Here is a 14,703-nt window from a genome sequence, read left to right on the forward strand (position 1 = left end):
TCCCTTCCCTTCCCTTCCCTTCCCTTCCCTTCCCTTCCCTTCCCTTCCCTTCCCTTCCCTTCCCTTCCCTTCCCTTCCCTTCCCTTCCCTTCCCTTCCCTTCCCTTCCCTTCCCTTCCCTTCCCTTCCCTTCCCTTCCCTTCCCTTCCCTTCCCTTCCCTTCCCTTCCCTTCCCTTCCTTTCCCTTCCCTCCTTTTCCTTTTCTGTTTCCTTTTCCTTCCTCCCTTCCTCCCCTTTTTTGCTTCTGCTATGAATATTTTGTGACCACTGGTGATAAGAATAGTAGATATGGCTTTTTCCCCCCACACCCTCCCATAATGTTTCCTCCCCCATTTCCATGACCCACACTTAATCCATCACTCTGCCTGCGAGGGCTGCACAGGGCAGGGAAGGATCCCTCTGCCAGCTGAAGGCCTGGAGACACATTTCTCACGTCGCTCTCTACCCCAACCAGGCAGTGAGCCAAAGGGCAGCATGCAGCACAGGGCAGAGCGTTTCCTCCAGGCAGGAGCTTCATTTCCAACCTGCCATTCCCAGCCATGAATCGCATGCATGGAAATGTCACAGGTAGGTGAGGTCACACCGGTTATGGTTATCTTTGTTCTTAGCACTGTAACTCAGACCTTGCAGCGCTCTTACAGGACTGTTTTGTAACCACGATGTTTCTCATTTCTCACATTCTTTCACCTTCAAGTTTCAGCAAGGGTCTGCAGTTTTCCCTGGCTGTCGTCTCACACTGGGAGTGGATGGTTTTGAACTCAGCTATATCGCTGTAACTCGACTATACATCCCGATCACTGCAGCCAACACAGCCACATTCCACCACCTCTCCCACAAGACATTCTCTATTCTCAAACAGCAGAGATAGGTGGGCACCTCTCCTATTCAGGAAACTCCCTTCAACGTGCTTTAGTATTTTCCCAGACTTGCTTTGATGCCCATGGGACCCACCGGGCTCTTTCCACGCGTGCTGAGGGCAGTGATGTCCTTGCATGTTGCTCTCTGCCATCGCTGGAAGGTCCTACAGATAGAGGGAGGTTCTTGGTGACCCGACAAGTGCAAATGTGGCAATGGTTTTAAAAAAGGCCAACAGGTCAACCAAAGAACTACAATTCTTCAGCGCCTGGAAAAATCCCAGAACAAGACCTCTTGGAGCACATTTCTTGGTGCTTCATGGGCAAGCTGATTTGGATTAGACTGTGGATTTGTCAAGGCTAAGAAATATCTCATCAACTTCATTGGTCCTCTCCCAAACCGTGATTGGATCCGTAGGGAAGGGAAAAGCAGTGGATGCTGTTTACCCCAAAGCCCCCAGGGGCTGTAAGAACACGCAGCCCTCCCCTGCCCATCCCAGAATCCTGTTCCCTCCCCCAGGATATCACTGGTACCCTTGCCTCCCCCCACAACACTTCCCCAGGGTTCCCCCCCATCTCCATGTAACCCATACCCTTTGGGAAACTTCAGGAAGCCAAGACCTCTGAGGACCCTCCACAGACTAACCTCCCATCTTACCCCAAACCCTTGACACTCCAGGGCTCTCCTCTTCCCTCATGATCCCCCATGAACTCCAAGATGGCTGTTGATCCCAAGACCCAGTGAACATAGGCAGCCAGAGCCCTTGTGCCCTCCCCTGACCACTCCCCAGTGGACCCCAGAATGCAGACAGCCCTGGTCCCCACCATCACCCCCCCAGGACACTCAGCTCTCCAGTCTCTGCTCTCCTGTTACTTGTGAGAGAGAAGCATCCAAATGTCTGGGTTCCCCAGCAGAACAAAGGAGACCCAAACAGGCAGTTGAGGAGCCACTTTTATTCAGTACAAGGGTGTGGGGGATCCGGGAGATCCTCAGCTCCCACTGAAGGGCTTGGGGTGGTGGGGCGACACCGTGAGCGTTCCTGGAGGTACAGTGTGGTGGTGTACAGTGTGGCCTTTGTGCCCCACAGTGCAGGGCAAGTACTGGGAGGAGCCTGGGGGACATTTTGCCCCAAGAGGTGCCCACTGGGAGCCCAGTATGGAGTACAGAGCTCTGAATGACCCCTAAGTGTTAGAGAGGGCGTTGGGTGATCTCGGGGGGTCCTCGAGGCAAGTGGGGCCACGTAGTGCCGGGGGGACAGTGAGGACACACACCCGGAGGTCAGTGTAGGCGTGGGGCAAAGTGCCCCGTGTGATCCAGCGCCGGGCGCCCGGCTGGTAGGCATGGATCAGGTGGGTGTCCCGGTACGTTTCATGGCTGTACCCTCCAAGTACAAGCAGCTCCCCTCCCAGCACAGCTGCACCCCCCACTACGTGGGCATGGGGCAAAGGGCTGAGGAGGACCCAGATATCTAGCTTGGGGCTGTACACTTCAAAGGCCAGCTGGTCCCTGTAGCCAGTCTGCCCATCCTTCTGGCACAGCCCCCCGGCCACATAGAGCTGCCCACCCGCCTCCTCCATGACGTGGCCAGCTCGCTGCCCGTTCATAGGGGCCAGGACTGTGGCTGGTGCACCTGGGATGTAGCGCAGAAGGGCTGTCTGGCACTGGTACGCCTCATCACACCCCCCTGACACATAGAGGGCACCATCCAGGGCACACGCCGCGTGTCCACACAGAGCCATTGGCAGGGACTGGCACCTCCTAGGGGAGAACAGAGGGAGGGGTGAAGGGCAGGCAAAGCAGGGCTACCCCATGGTGACTCCCTGCCCAGCAGATCCCTGCTGGCACTGCTAGCCATGGGTCCACTGAGCACTCAGCAGGCTACACCCAGCAAGCCCCAGTACAACCCCTCAGTGGGCAGTATTGGCAGTATTGGCCAATACCCAACAGATAACCCGAGAAGCATAGCTGGAAGACATTTAAACGATTCCTCTCATTAACAGAGCCAACAGACCCTCACGAGTACAACCAGCCAACTCATCCACTACCCAACGGCATCACTGCCCAACAATGACTCCTCTATTGGAGTGTCAGCGACACAGAGAGCACTCAATGGGCACCAGTGGCCAATGCTGGGGGCTGCTAGGGCAGGGGAAAGCAGGTATCCGAGTGGAGAGGTCTCACCTCCAGGTGTCGGCAGCCACATTATAACACTCTACAGTGTCCGTACAGTAGAGATCACCCGAGCTGCCCCCCAGGGCATAGATGGAGCCCTCAAGTGCCACAGCAGCAAAGTAGCTTCGCCCACAGGTCATGCTGGCCAGACGCTCCCAGGAGTTGTCCATAGGCTGATACCTGGGATTGAGAGAGAAAGGGGGGCAAGAGGCTAGCTGCTATCCACAATGGCACGAGGTGACGTCAGCACTGCCAAGAGCAACAACCCACCCACAGGCAGCCAACCTGACAATTCCCTGGGGCTCCACGGTCCCCTTGCACGGGAACATCTTCCCCTTCCTGGCGACACCAATGCCATGATGGCCTGAGACCAAATGGCAGCTCCAGGAGGGGCCCTCCCTGTCCAATCCCCTACAAACCCCACCACATCCCACGGCAGGAGGGCTCTGCAGGGGAAGGGCATCCCAGGCCAGCAGACAACCGGAGCATCTCGGGGCCACACGCGGAGACCTGGATCCATGCAGCAGCTCTCCCTCCCCCACTGCTCCCTCCAACCCCACGTGGCCCTCACCTGTAGACACTGGCCAGGGTGTCATGGACCCCGTAGTAGCGCTTTCCACCCAGGACATAGAGAGTGTTGCCTACCACAGCCACAGCATGGCGGAAGCGTGGACCATCGGGAAACTGCCCCAATGCCCTCCACTCCACGTGCTTCACCAGCCCCACAGCGTTGAGATAGCGGTGGGCAAACCAGAGGTTCCCGCTGGGCTTCCGGGCTGCCATGTTCGGCGTCAGTTTGTCTCCTCCACAAACCACCAGCACCTCTTGCAAGGAGCGCACCCGGCACGGCAGTTGGGCCATGGGGGCCAAACTCTCTACCACCAACTGGCGGAGGAGCCCTGGGTCCGCCACCCCTGCGGTCACCGATGGGATCTTCTTCAGCTCCTGGCCAGACATGAGGGCGAAGCGAACGGATGACAGAACTTCCCTGGTTAGGTCCTCTCGGCCGTCTCCATTGGCCTTCAGCCACCGGGACGCCGCTTCCAAAGCCTCCAGTTCATGGAGGACATTGAGACCATCGGAGCGGAGGAGGCGGATCAGAAGGTGGGCAGGAAGATCCAGGAAGGCTGGAGTGGCCACTACAGTAGGGAAGGTGGCCAAGACGTAGTCCTCCGCTGTGCGGCTCACCTGGGCCAGCCCATAAGCCACGGCAAAGGCCAGCACGTCCAGGCCGGTTTCTGGGGTCAGGCCGTGGGTGAAAACATCCAGGCAGAGGGTGAGGAGCCCCCAGGCCTGGTAGCGCAGGGAGGTCTCGGCTGCCTCCAGGACCGCGGGCCACGGCCCGACCACAGCCCCTGTGTAGGCAAAGGAGAGGAGGAGACGCAGCTCCGCGGGGGTCAGTCCTGTGGTCAGCGGGGCGGCGGGGTCGTGGGTCGCCTCCCGCATGGGGCAAGTGAAGAGAGCCCGGAAAAAGTCACAGGAGCAGCTCAGGGCCAGCCGCTGAACTAGGGGAAAGGAGGAAAAAGGATGGGGGCTGGAGGAGGACCCAGTGCCTAAGTGACCTTCAGACACTCAGGTGTCCCCCACTGATCCCCCCCTCCATCCCCACAGGACCAGCCACAGGACACCTCCCGCTCCATCCCCGCTTGGAGGCGGGCACTGCCCCTCTGTGCCCACTTTCCCCCCACAGGGGACCCAACGTACCCGGTCCTCTCTCCCCCCAAGGGACCCCCACCCCCAGCTCACCTGGGATGACCTCATCCCCTGCCTGCAGCCGGAGGTCACAGCCCAGACCGCTGGCGTGGAGCTGCTCCATGGCTCTTAGTGTCTCCCACTGCTCCTCCAGGGCCTCAGGACCCCCTTCCTGGTGGTCGCCCTCCAGCCGGGATGCGCAGGCAGCCACAACCCGTGGGGCCCCCAGAACACGGGCAGACTCTTCCACCTCCCTCTCCCTGCCATGGGGCACAGTTCCCTCATAGGCAAAGGTCAGGAGGGCCCGCCAGCCCCACAGTGTGGCCCCTGGTGGCAGGGGGATATGAGCTGGGGGTCCCCGGCGCAGCTCTCGGGTCCTGTCCTCCAGGAAACATAGGAAGAAGGAGCTGACAGAGGCTAAGACCACAGCATGGGCCACGTCACCCTCCGGGCCCACGGCCACATCCACCAGCTGTCCCGCGGTGCGGAGGTCATTGGCCATGGCCAGGAAGTGTCTGGCGTGGGCCCCATCCCGCAGGTGCCACTGGGCTGGGGCTGGCCCCTCTGCGACCCACATCTTGCCTGTGGGAACACGTGGAGTGAGGTCAGGGTGCCATCCCCACAGCCAGGTTGTCCTGGGTGGGCACACGGGGCTGCTGTTGGCACTGCCCCATGGCAAAATATACTGGATCCATTGCCAAAGGCTTGAGACAACCATGCTCTGCTACTGCCCCACAGTTGAATTTGATGCCTCTTGCCAAGACAGATGAGACCTGTGGGCTTTTCCCATCCCTTAGCTGAGTCGGATGCCCCCCACCTGCCTCAGTGCTCAACCCTCTGCTGCACAGCACGGGATGAAACGATAGGCATACAGCCAATCCACCTGAAAGCCACAGCCCCACAGCCCAGTGTCCCCCATCATCCCTCTCCCCCAGCCGCTGCCCTACGCTCACAACCACCTCTGCTCCACCACCACCAGCACCACTGCTGCCAGCCCGGCTCCCCACAGAGCCACCACTCCATCCCATTGGTGCCACACACCACAAACCACGCACGGTGTGTCCTTCCGCACCAGCGGCTGCTCCGCACCGTGCTGACCCTGCCGTGCACGTCCCACTCCGTGCCCTGTCCCCATCCCCATGCAGCGCACGGCAGCACCCCGCACGTTGCACGGTGTCGTGTGTCCTTGGCAGCGCCGTGTCGCGTGCCGTGCGCCGTGTGCCACGTCCTGCACTGCTGTGCTGCGACCGCGCGCTCATCCCACCTTACCGCCCGCCGCAGCTCTGGGACGCTCCTGTGACCCCCCAGGAATGTGTGCGGGTAATTATAGCCCAGCCTGGACACGTGGCCACGGCGCTGGAGCTGGGACAGGCCTGGAGGGAGGGCCATGGCCCCGGTGCCCGGGACGGGGCGGTCGGACAGCAGGGTTCCCTGAGGACGGCGGTGGGAGGACACCGCTGGGATTTTTTCCCCTCTCAGGCAGGAGGGTGCAGGCAGTGCCACAACCCCGCGCTGTCCCATCCCCGCTGCCTCCCGGCCCCACACCCCTATTTCCCCATCTCCAAGAACTTGTATCCCCATCCCCAAACTTCCCGTCCCTGGACCCTCATATTCCCACATCCGACTGAATTTTGTGTCCCCAGAAGCTATGGTTTCCTCGCTTCTCTGGGTCCATTTTCCAGTGATCTATCCCAACTGTAAGATCTTTCTCTTCCTACCTAGGCACAATTTCCATTTCTGTAACCCATGCTTAACACCTTCCATGTTCACCCTGCACCTGAATGTCTCTTCTTAACCGTGATCTTGTGAAACCATCCGATCCGATCGCCTCTTCACATCCCCTTCTCCAAGATGAACCACACTGCGCTCTCAGCCTCTCCTCACTCCTCCTTTCTGCATCTCAGCCCAATCCTATCAACACCAGGACGATGTGCACACCTTCTGACAGCCCATTTGACAGTATTTTTTATTACACAACGTCTCATTACATACAGCACTCAAGATCTAGCTTGAGGGGTGGAATGGCAAATTTACAGCTTGGGAGGCCCCGTCAGCCTCCAGCCTTCCTTATTACCTATCTTCATTAATGCAGCAGTAGTTCCAAAGCCCAAACATGCGACGGTTCCGGTCATGTAACTGTGAGCTGGAAAAAAACAAGCAATAAAAGAGATCTCTTAGGCACAAAGCAGATCAGTACAGACTCCACGTGTTCCTTGACCATAAATACCACTGGTTGTCAACAGAAACCAGAGAAGTGTATTTATTTCCAAGTTCTCTCTCATTTTTTCTGCCCACAGTTTGGGATATAACCATCTATAACCCACTGCCCTGTCTCATTATAGAGGGAAATCCTAATTGCTTACCTCAAAACTACAACAATCACTGCTTCAAACTCTCAGCTTAGCAACCAGGGAAAGAGAAACCCAATTTTACCACAATTGGAACTTAAAAATAAAATCTCTCAGTCCTTTACCACTGAGTCTGCAAATGCCTACAGAAAGCAGAGCTGTATCAGTGTCTGCAGGACTTAACCTAGCCTGGAAACGTCATGGGAGGGACAGCTGAAAGACATAGCTTGACCCTCAGATTGCAAGAGGAATTCACAAAACAGATGACAGATCGTATTTTCCATGCATAATAAATCACATTTGTTGCCAAGATGACACAGATTTCCACAACAACATTTTTAATATCCCGCAATTTCAACTTATCAGTAGTTATAATGGGCAGTGCTGGGTCAGCTCTGTCCTCGTGCTGTAAATCTCCTCCATGTCAGCTCCGGTCTCGCCCTGCAGCACTATTTATTGAGCAGAGCCCTACAGCGAAACGTCAGCAAAACCGGCCCGAAACGGAATTCACACACAGAGATGAAGAGATTAAGCTGCCAAGTCAGCCTGACACTGAGGTGGTTTTACTGTTTTCCCCTAAGAAAGGTTCAGGAAAACAGAGCAGGCTCGTTTCATCGCCCACTCCAGGCACCACCCACGTTTACCTCTGGCTCCTAAGACAGCTCCTGTGGCACAGCCCCCGATGAAATAGTCCAAGGGGCTCTGGGGCTCCTCCCGGACCTGGGCACTGAAGCAGGTGGTCAGCCCGAACACGGCGCCCAGCGTAGCTGTGAACAGAAGGCAGAGAAACTCAGCACAAGGTCTTCAGGCAACGCGTGCTGCTGCGAGGTACACAGCCACAAGCAGTTCCTCTGGAAAGAAAGAAGAAAATGAAGGTGCTTTGGTTTACCATATGGATTTCTGATGAGAGATGTGACACAGGCGCCATCTCCAGACTCTATTCATCCTTCTTGGATACAACACCAACCCAAAAACATCCACAATGAAGTCTATGTGGTAACAGACAAACTACAAGCCCGTGTTACAAAGCTCTGCAGTTTTCCAGCAGCAAATGTGATTATGATGAGCTAAAAAGAGCACTCAGGAAACAGAGCCCATGGACCACAGCCCCTCAGCTCTCCACTTTCTCCACTCTGGAGCAAGAAAAAACCCATTGGACTTCAGCTGCTCAGGCTCAGCCTCCCCAGCACGCAGCTATGCTCAGATGTGACACAGTAGGAGGACTCAGCATGCCGGTTTGGGATTACAAGGTTTATCCAAGCAATAATTGGTGATGTGATCGGGGCCGCCATAATGAGCTTTTACGGCTCAAATCACTACTGAAGAGCTGAGCAGGCAGCTGCAGACCTGGGTCACGTGCAGACTGGCTTCTGGTTCAGAGCAGAGCTGCTGGGGGAGAGACAGAGGAGGCACAGGCATCGAATCAGACTGAAAACTGAGGTGAGTTTAATGAAAACTGTGTGTGCCAGGGGCTGCGGGCTTCACCCTGCAGCTGGAACAGCCCTTGGGTCGCTGCTTCATCCTCCAGCATCCTCTCCCTTGCAGACTACAGTAAGATAACTACGTTGTTTCTTCTTGGCAATAAGCAGCTGACAAACGATGAGGAGAAACGCTCATTTTCCTTCTGCTGTCAGAAACACTGCCTTTGCTCTTCAAACTGTCATCTATTGAGCGTGATGCCTAACTGATGTGAAGTAGAGAAGCAAGGGACGTTTGCTTCCGTTATGCTTCTGTCCAGGAGCTGGACATATATACGTGTATGTATGTATAGAACACATGTAAGCACTGAAAACACGCACCTCCTCCTCTAGGCTGCACAAAAAGCACTCTTTAAGGTGTAAATGCAGAACACAGCCCACGTTCTCATTCTGGTTCTGCAGCACTCAGCACAGGACGCTCCTTCTGCCGGGTTGGGGCCTCGGGCACTCAAAGCAGCAGCTCCCAACGCTGCCATGACCGCTACGCAGCGCTCCAGGGGCACTCGGACACACGAAAGGCGGCCAAAGGGGACACGGCTGCAGCGCTGTGCTGTACGTTCTGAGCAGCGCCGGGAGCGGAACGGCTCTGAACTACAGGAGGGGACACCGGGCGGGCGATGGGGGAAATGGAAATGGGAACCCGGAGGGCGGCGGGGCGCGGAGCTGCGGGTGCCCCACGCCGAGATGGGGGCAGTGGAGGGGGGGGGGGGGGGGGCAGGCGGCCCTCGGCACGCGCGGGGCTGAGGGCTGCGAGGCCGCTCCGTCACCCACCGCTTACCCATCGTCACCGTGTCCGACGCCGCCATCTGCAGCGCAGCGAGCGCGGAGCCGGGCCGGAGCAGGATGATGCGGTACGCCGAGCCGAGCAGGCCTGCAAGCAGAGCGGGGCCGTCAGCGACAGCGGGGCCGTGCGGGACCGCCCCCCGCCGCCCGCCGCCCCCCGGCCCTCAGCGGCCCTCACCGACGGCGGCGCCCACCCGCGTGGTCAGCCAGGTGCGCTGCGGGCACTGCTCGCCCTCGGGGCCGTCCCAATAGCCCGCCATAGCGCCGCAAGGGCACGGGCACGGCCGCGCTCTCGCGAGAGCAAACCGCGCTTCTCGCGAGGCGATCGAGGCGAGCCTCTCGCGAGGTCGAAACCCGCCTCTCGCGAGATCAGCGCCCCCGGGCCGGTGCTCTCGCCGTCTCTCTGCCCCACAGCGCTGCCGTTCCTGCGCAGATCGGTTCCGCGTCGCCACAACAACCGCCGTCAGGGCAGCGACGGGCCGCGAGTGGAAGAAGTAATCTGTCCTCATCAGGAGAGCCGCTGAGTGGTTGTATGGTGTTGATCCGGGCTGGTTTGTTTGGCAGCGGCGGTCAGCGTGTTAGTGTAAGGACCGATGTATTCATTCAGTGAAAGAAATCAATGAGTGCCAGTTCTAAAACTTTCCATTTCAACTGTGGTGCACGAACAGCCTTGTTCTCTGTTAATTCTGCTTCACAGGAAGCACTGGAGCCACAATAACTGTCTTCATCTTTGTGTCCACCAGGTGCTTTGTGCGCGGATTTCGTTGCCTTGGAAGTTGCTCAGTATGGCCTAACAAACAATGGAAGTTTGCCAGATTGGGGAAAAACAGCTCGAGGTCGGCCAGAAGTCACCGTCATGGAGCAGATGATGGAAAAGTGGGGATAAAGTAAGTGGGCGTACGACCACCCTAAATGCTATCACACACACACCCTGAGGGACATCAGCATGTATTGAGTTCTTGGGAAGGAGTGAATGTGTCTGCCAATGTACTGCATGTGTGGTTTAAATGTAGAACCTGAATGCCATGAGCACTTGGTTTGTTACCCGGTACGTATTGTGAGGAATAAATGAATGCTGCTTTCTGACGCCACACTGGAGTTAGAGAGTTTTCTTCCCAGATTTTGGATGATACAGCAGTGCCCAAAGCCACCCACGGTAGCTCTGTGCTCAGCCCAACTGCAGGCAGGAGATCACAGCGAAAACCTTCCTGTGTTCCTTCCAACCTTGGCCCCACTGAGAGCCTGCAGGCTACAACACACACAGCGCCGTCGCTTTCCTTCTCCTCTTCATCAGGGCCACAGTTTGAGCCATGTTCCAGGACCCACCCACAGCAGGGAAGATCTGATCCCATGGAATGACATGGGTGGCAATGTGAAGATGGGGATCTCCTCATCCACACTGAAGAATGCCCAGGCCGCTTCATAATCCAGCATGACCCGGACCCACGTGAGAGTGCAAGGCAAGGAGCGTGCACTGTGGAGATTGAGCACCTGGATCTGCCTTTCCCACTTTCCCAGAATTCAGTCTACCCTTTCCTCTTCACATCTTCTCAAGAGACCCCCATGGTTCTTGGCCCCTTACTTTGAGAACACCGAAAACAGTGGATTACACTGGAGCATCTCTTGAACAAAGTTAACGCTCTAGGGGATGTGTGGCATGAATGGAAAGGAATGGGGCTTTTACTTGTTCCACACCAGAGCCAGAGACATTGTCAGTGCGACATGGCTTTCACTGGGAAGAAAATAAGCACTGCTGCATGTGGGCCCTTCTGAGGGCAGTGAAATACCTCCAACTACAGTGGTCTGCAGTGATGGCCAAGTCCACAACCTAAAGATAGTCTCCCAAAAAATCTGATGTTTTGCTTCCTATCTAAAATCCTCCAGCTCTTCTCTGCATGAGGAAGCTAGGTATGAGTGGACATTTCCTATATTCTCTGTAGTTCCAAGCACTGACAACAATTTGCCATTAGCTGGACTCTGACAGCACTGCTGGAGGTTGAGTGAAATGAAATTAGACAACGTATGGACTCCAGACAAAGAAAATATTTATTCTGTGATTTATTCTGTGATAACCCGACTCTGAGTTGAAAGCATGATGCATCTCTCTGTTATTTGAGCAGAAGGAGTTAGCACGTAGTGAAAAAGCCATCTCTGCTTTTCCAAAATGACCCCAAAACCTGGCATTTCAGCCCCGAACTCTGGTTTATGACAACTCCTACCCCTGCCAAACAGCCCAGAAATCATTTCAGATCTAGCAAGCACAATGAGTGTGAGAGTAGTGCTAAGGAAATAAGCAAGACAGGAGCAGCAGAGCCAAGCGGGCCAAGTATAGCACCCAGTGTGGGAGGCAAAAATGGTTCAGCCCCCAGCTGGATAAATGCACTGGGTGCAGGGAGCTCACAAGAGAGTTCTGGGGGTCACAAGGACCCCCAAAAACTCACAAGGACTCAAGGAGTATGTGGGGCGGTGGTGGGCTCTTCGGAGCTGGGTGGATACACCGGGGACAAGGAGGCAAGGAGAGGGTATATAAGGGTCGATTCCTCATAATGGAACTCATACTCTTCCTCTTCTTCTGCATCCCCCACGTGGCCGCAGTTGGGCTTGAAGCGGATGATGGGCTTCTGCAGGTGCTCGGAGGGGCTCTGGCACAGCACCTTCTCCGGGGCCACCTCCACCTTCGTCTTCCCCAGGCCGCGCTCGGGCTCATAGACGCTCCCCTCGTTCCTCAGGATCCACGAGCGCAGGTAGACCAGGTCGCAGTCGCAGTGCCAGGGGTTCTCGGTGAGGAAGACGTAGGCGAAGAGGTGCCCCTCGGGGAAGAAGCCGGAGGGCAGGGCGCGGAGCCGGTTCCCCGACAGCCACAGCGTCTCCAGCGTCACCAGGTCCTGCAGCAGCCCTCTGGGCAGCTCCTCCAAGGCGTTGTCCGACAGATCCAAGTCCTTCAGCGCTCGCAGCCCCATGAAGACGTCCTCGGGGAGTGTCCGCAGCGCGTTGCCCCGCAGGTCCAGGTCCTGCAGCTGCAGAACGGCACGGAAGGCCGCGGGAGCCAGAGCCTGCAGCTTGTTGTGAGCCAGGGCCAGGCGGGTGAGCGCGGGCAGGCCCTGCAGGGCGGGCAGAGCCTCCAGCGCGTTGCGGGACAGCAGCAGCTCCTTCAGGCTGGGCAGCGCGGCCTCAGTGAGCACAGCCTGCAGGCCGTTGTCAGACAGGTCGAGGACCTGCAGGGCGGGCAGTGTCTGGAAGGTGGCCGTGGAGATGAACAGCAGGCGGTTGGCGTTGAGCAGCAGGATGCCCGTGTCCTCGGGCAGTGTCTGGAAGGCGGCCGTGGAGACGGACAGCAGGCGGTTGGCGTTGAGCAGCAGGATGCCCGTGTCCTCAGGCAGGCTGACGGGCACCGCGCCGAGATCCTGCCCGGTGCAGTTCACCTCCACGATGTCCTTCACCTTGTTCATCTCCCACGGGCAGGGCGGCGGCGGCTCTGTGGGGACGGCTGCGGGCTGCAGGGCTGCGAGGATCAGCGGGAGCAGAGCGGGAAACCGCACGGCCTGCGGGGAGAGCCCAGCTGTGTGTGGCTGTGGGTGCAGCCCCGGCCTTGTGGGCGTCCCAAGCACCCGGACCCCGAGCACCCAGACCCCAAAGGCCACCGCTCCCCTGCGCTCACCATGACCCCTCAGTATCTGCTCTCCTGCTGCTTTGCCTCCCTTCTGGCAGCAGAAGCTGGACAGGCCCTGTATCAGCACCCGCAGCTGCTGGGAGGGAAGCTGTGGTTTTTGGAGAAGCCAAGCTCATCTGCTGTGCTTCAGCACCACCTCCCGCTTTAATTGTGCTGCCACGTCACGGCTCCTTGCAAGAGTCTCCATCCAAGTGCAGAGCAGCTCCGTCATTTTTGCTTCTGCCCCATAAAGGGGTGAGGGTTGCACACAGGAGCAGCCCATGCATCGCACCCCAGCGGCTGCGTCACATCCAACCCTGGCACAAGTGTCCCTTGCACAGAGATGCGCCCCTTCCCCTGCCTCAAGGCAGCTCCTTTGCAGCTCTCCGCGGGTTTCAGCCCTCCCCACCTGGGGACGGCAGCCTGGTTGGTGTGCCGGGCAGAGCTGGATTCTGCGCATGACCTCAGCTGGTCGGTGGTGTCAAAGAGAGCTCCTTTCTTTCTGGCTTCCCAGGAGAGAAGGGGATGGCTCTGCTGGACTGCAGGGCAGCTTTAACACTGCTGGGAGAAGCCACGGCACAGAGCGGGCAAGGAGATGAGAGGCAGAGGAAGGAGCTGGGTTTTGCAGCTCTTCCTGCTTGCAGTTCCTACAGCCAAGCTGTCTCTGCCTGCCGGGCCCATAGGTCACCACAGAGCACTTCAGGGGTCGGGACATGGGCTCCCACAGAAGCTCCAAGGGCAGCTGCTGGCTACGATGGTTTTGTATTGGTTCTCCATTCTGTGGACTCGGGTTAATCCCAGGCAGCAGCTAAGGACCCACCTACCGCTTGCCTCCTGACCCCCAGAGCACGATAGAGGAGAGAACAGGAAGAGTAGAACTTGTGGGTTGAGATAGTGAGAGTTTAATAAAGGCCATGAGAAAAAAAAAACAAACCATCAACCAAAAACCCAAGTGATGCAATCTCTTACCACCTCACAGCAACAAACCCTGACCTCAGCATCACAGAGTCAGAGAATATAATCACAGAGTGGTTTGCAGAAATGAGCTCTCCCCAGAGCTTTCCCTTCTCCAGGCTGAACAAGCTCAGCTCTCCCTGCTGCCCTCCATAGGAGCGGTGTTCCAGCCCTCTGAGCACCTTCACAGCCTCCTCTGGGCTTTCCCCAACAGGTCTACATCTTTTCTGTGCTGGGGCCTTGGAGCGGAGCACAGGTAGAATCTCATAAGAATGGAGCAGAGGGGGAGAATGACCTCCCTCAATTTGCTAACTGTAATTCTTTTCTCAAACTCTCACCCCCAGCTTAGGTAGTCCTACATTTATTTGGTCTGAAAACAAGTCAAATTCTTCAACCTAAAGCATTTCTAAGCAAGATTTCTTTCTCAAATCTATTTTTAATTTACAGTCCAAGTGTTTTGATTGTCATAACTGTCCTACCCCAAATATTCTTATCTGAAATGATTTCCTGATTTTTGTCTGACTGATGCTGACCATCTGTGAGTCCCCCATGCTCCAGATTCAGCAGTATTGGTCATCCAAGGAGCCAAATTGCAGCGTTACTTTTCAGCTTGCAGTGAAAGAGCTGGAGGCAGCAGCAGAGGCAGGACCTGGGGGCTGCTTTCTGACTTCGCACCAGCAATTTCCAACAGAATGCATGGAGTAGGAAGTGAGAGATCAGGTGTGTCCCCCTACCTTCTCTTACTGTCCCCAGGATTAGGACTGCATGTGATT

The 14,703-nt window shown here is 56.9% G+C and overlaps 3 protein-coding genes and 1 long non-coding RNA gene across 6 annotated transcripts; 1 reads left to right on the forward strand and 3 right to left on the reverse strand.

The window, feature by feature from the left end:
- Positions 1-1,792: 1,792 nt before the first annotated feature.
- On the reverse strand, positions 1,793-6,016 carry KLHL33 (kelch like family member 33). 3 transcript variants are annotated; one of them, XM_004948667.5, is made up of 5 exons: positions 5,988-6,016; positions 4,773-5,300; positions 3,598-4,531; positions 3,036-3,206; positions 1,793-2,612 (listed from the first exon to the last, which is right to left on the reverse strand). In XM_004948667.5, the coding sequence occupies exons 2-5, from the start codon at positions 5,293-5,295 to the stop codon at positions 2,036-2,038; spliced, it is 2,205 nt and encodes a 734-aa protein (XP_004948724.2). In that variant the 5' UTR covers positions 5,296-5,300; positions 5,988-6,016; the 3' UTR covers positions 1,793-2,035. The 3 variants fall into 3 exon arrangements, with proteins under 3 accessions (XP_004948724.2, XP_040509551.1, XP_040509550.1); XM_040653617.2 differs by having other exon boundaries at positions 5,760-6,016; XM_040653616.1 differs by lacking the exon at positions 5,988-6,016 and having other exon boundaries at positions 4,773-5,681.
- Positions 6,017-6,660: 644 nt separating this feature from the next.
- On the reverse strand, positions 6,661-9,615 carry NDUFA11 (NADH:ubiquinone oxidoreductase subunit A11). Its single transcript, XM_429731.8, has 4 exons — positions 9,506-9,615; positions 9,323-9,415; positions 7,711-7,833; positions 6,661-6,861 (listed from the first exon to the last, which is right to left on the reverse strand). Exons 1-4 carry the CDS (start codon positions 9,585-9,587, stop codon positions 6,749-6,751), a joined length of 411 nt encoding a protein of 136 aa, XP_429731.7. The 5' UTR covers positions 9,588-9,615; the 3' UTR covers positions 6,661-6,748.
- A 77-nt stretch (positions 9,616-9,692) lies between these two features.
- LOC107055328 lies at positions 9,693-10,418 on the forward strand. Its single transcript, XR_001470384.4, has 2 exons — positions 9,693-9,910; positions 10,071-10,418. It is a non-coding gene; the product is annotated as an uncharacterized LOC107055328 (long non-coding RNA).
- A 932-nt stretch (positions 10,419-11,350) lies between these two features.
- LOC100857333 (platelet glycoprotein Ib alpha chain) lies at positions 11,351-13,115 on the reverse strand. The gene is made up of 2 exons (XM_003642839.6): positions 12,986-13,115; positions 11,351-12,869 (listed from the first exon to the last, which is right to left on the reverse strand). The coding sequence occupies exons 1-2, from the start codon at positions 12,986-12,988 to the stop codon at positions 11,775-11,777; spliced, it is 1,098 nt and encodes a 365-aa protein (XP_003642887.2). The 5' UTR covers positions 12,989-13,115; the 3' UTR covers positions 11,351-11,774.
- Positions 13,116-14,703: the final 1,588 nt, after the last annotated feature.

The sequence above is a fragment of the Gallus gallus genome, chromosome 28 (assembly GCF_016699485.2).
Source record: "Gallus gallus isolate bGalGal1 chromosome 28, bGalGal1.mat.broiler.GRCg7b, whole genome shotgun sequence".
In the NCBI taxonomy this organism is placed as follows: Eukaryota; Metazoa; Chordata; class Aves; order Galliformes; family Phasianidae; genus Gallus; species Gallus gallus.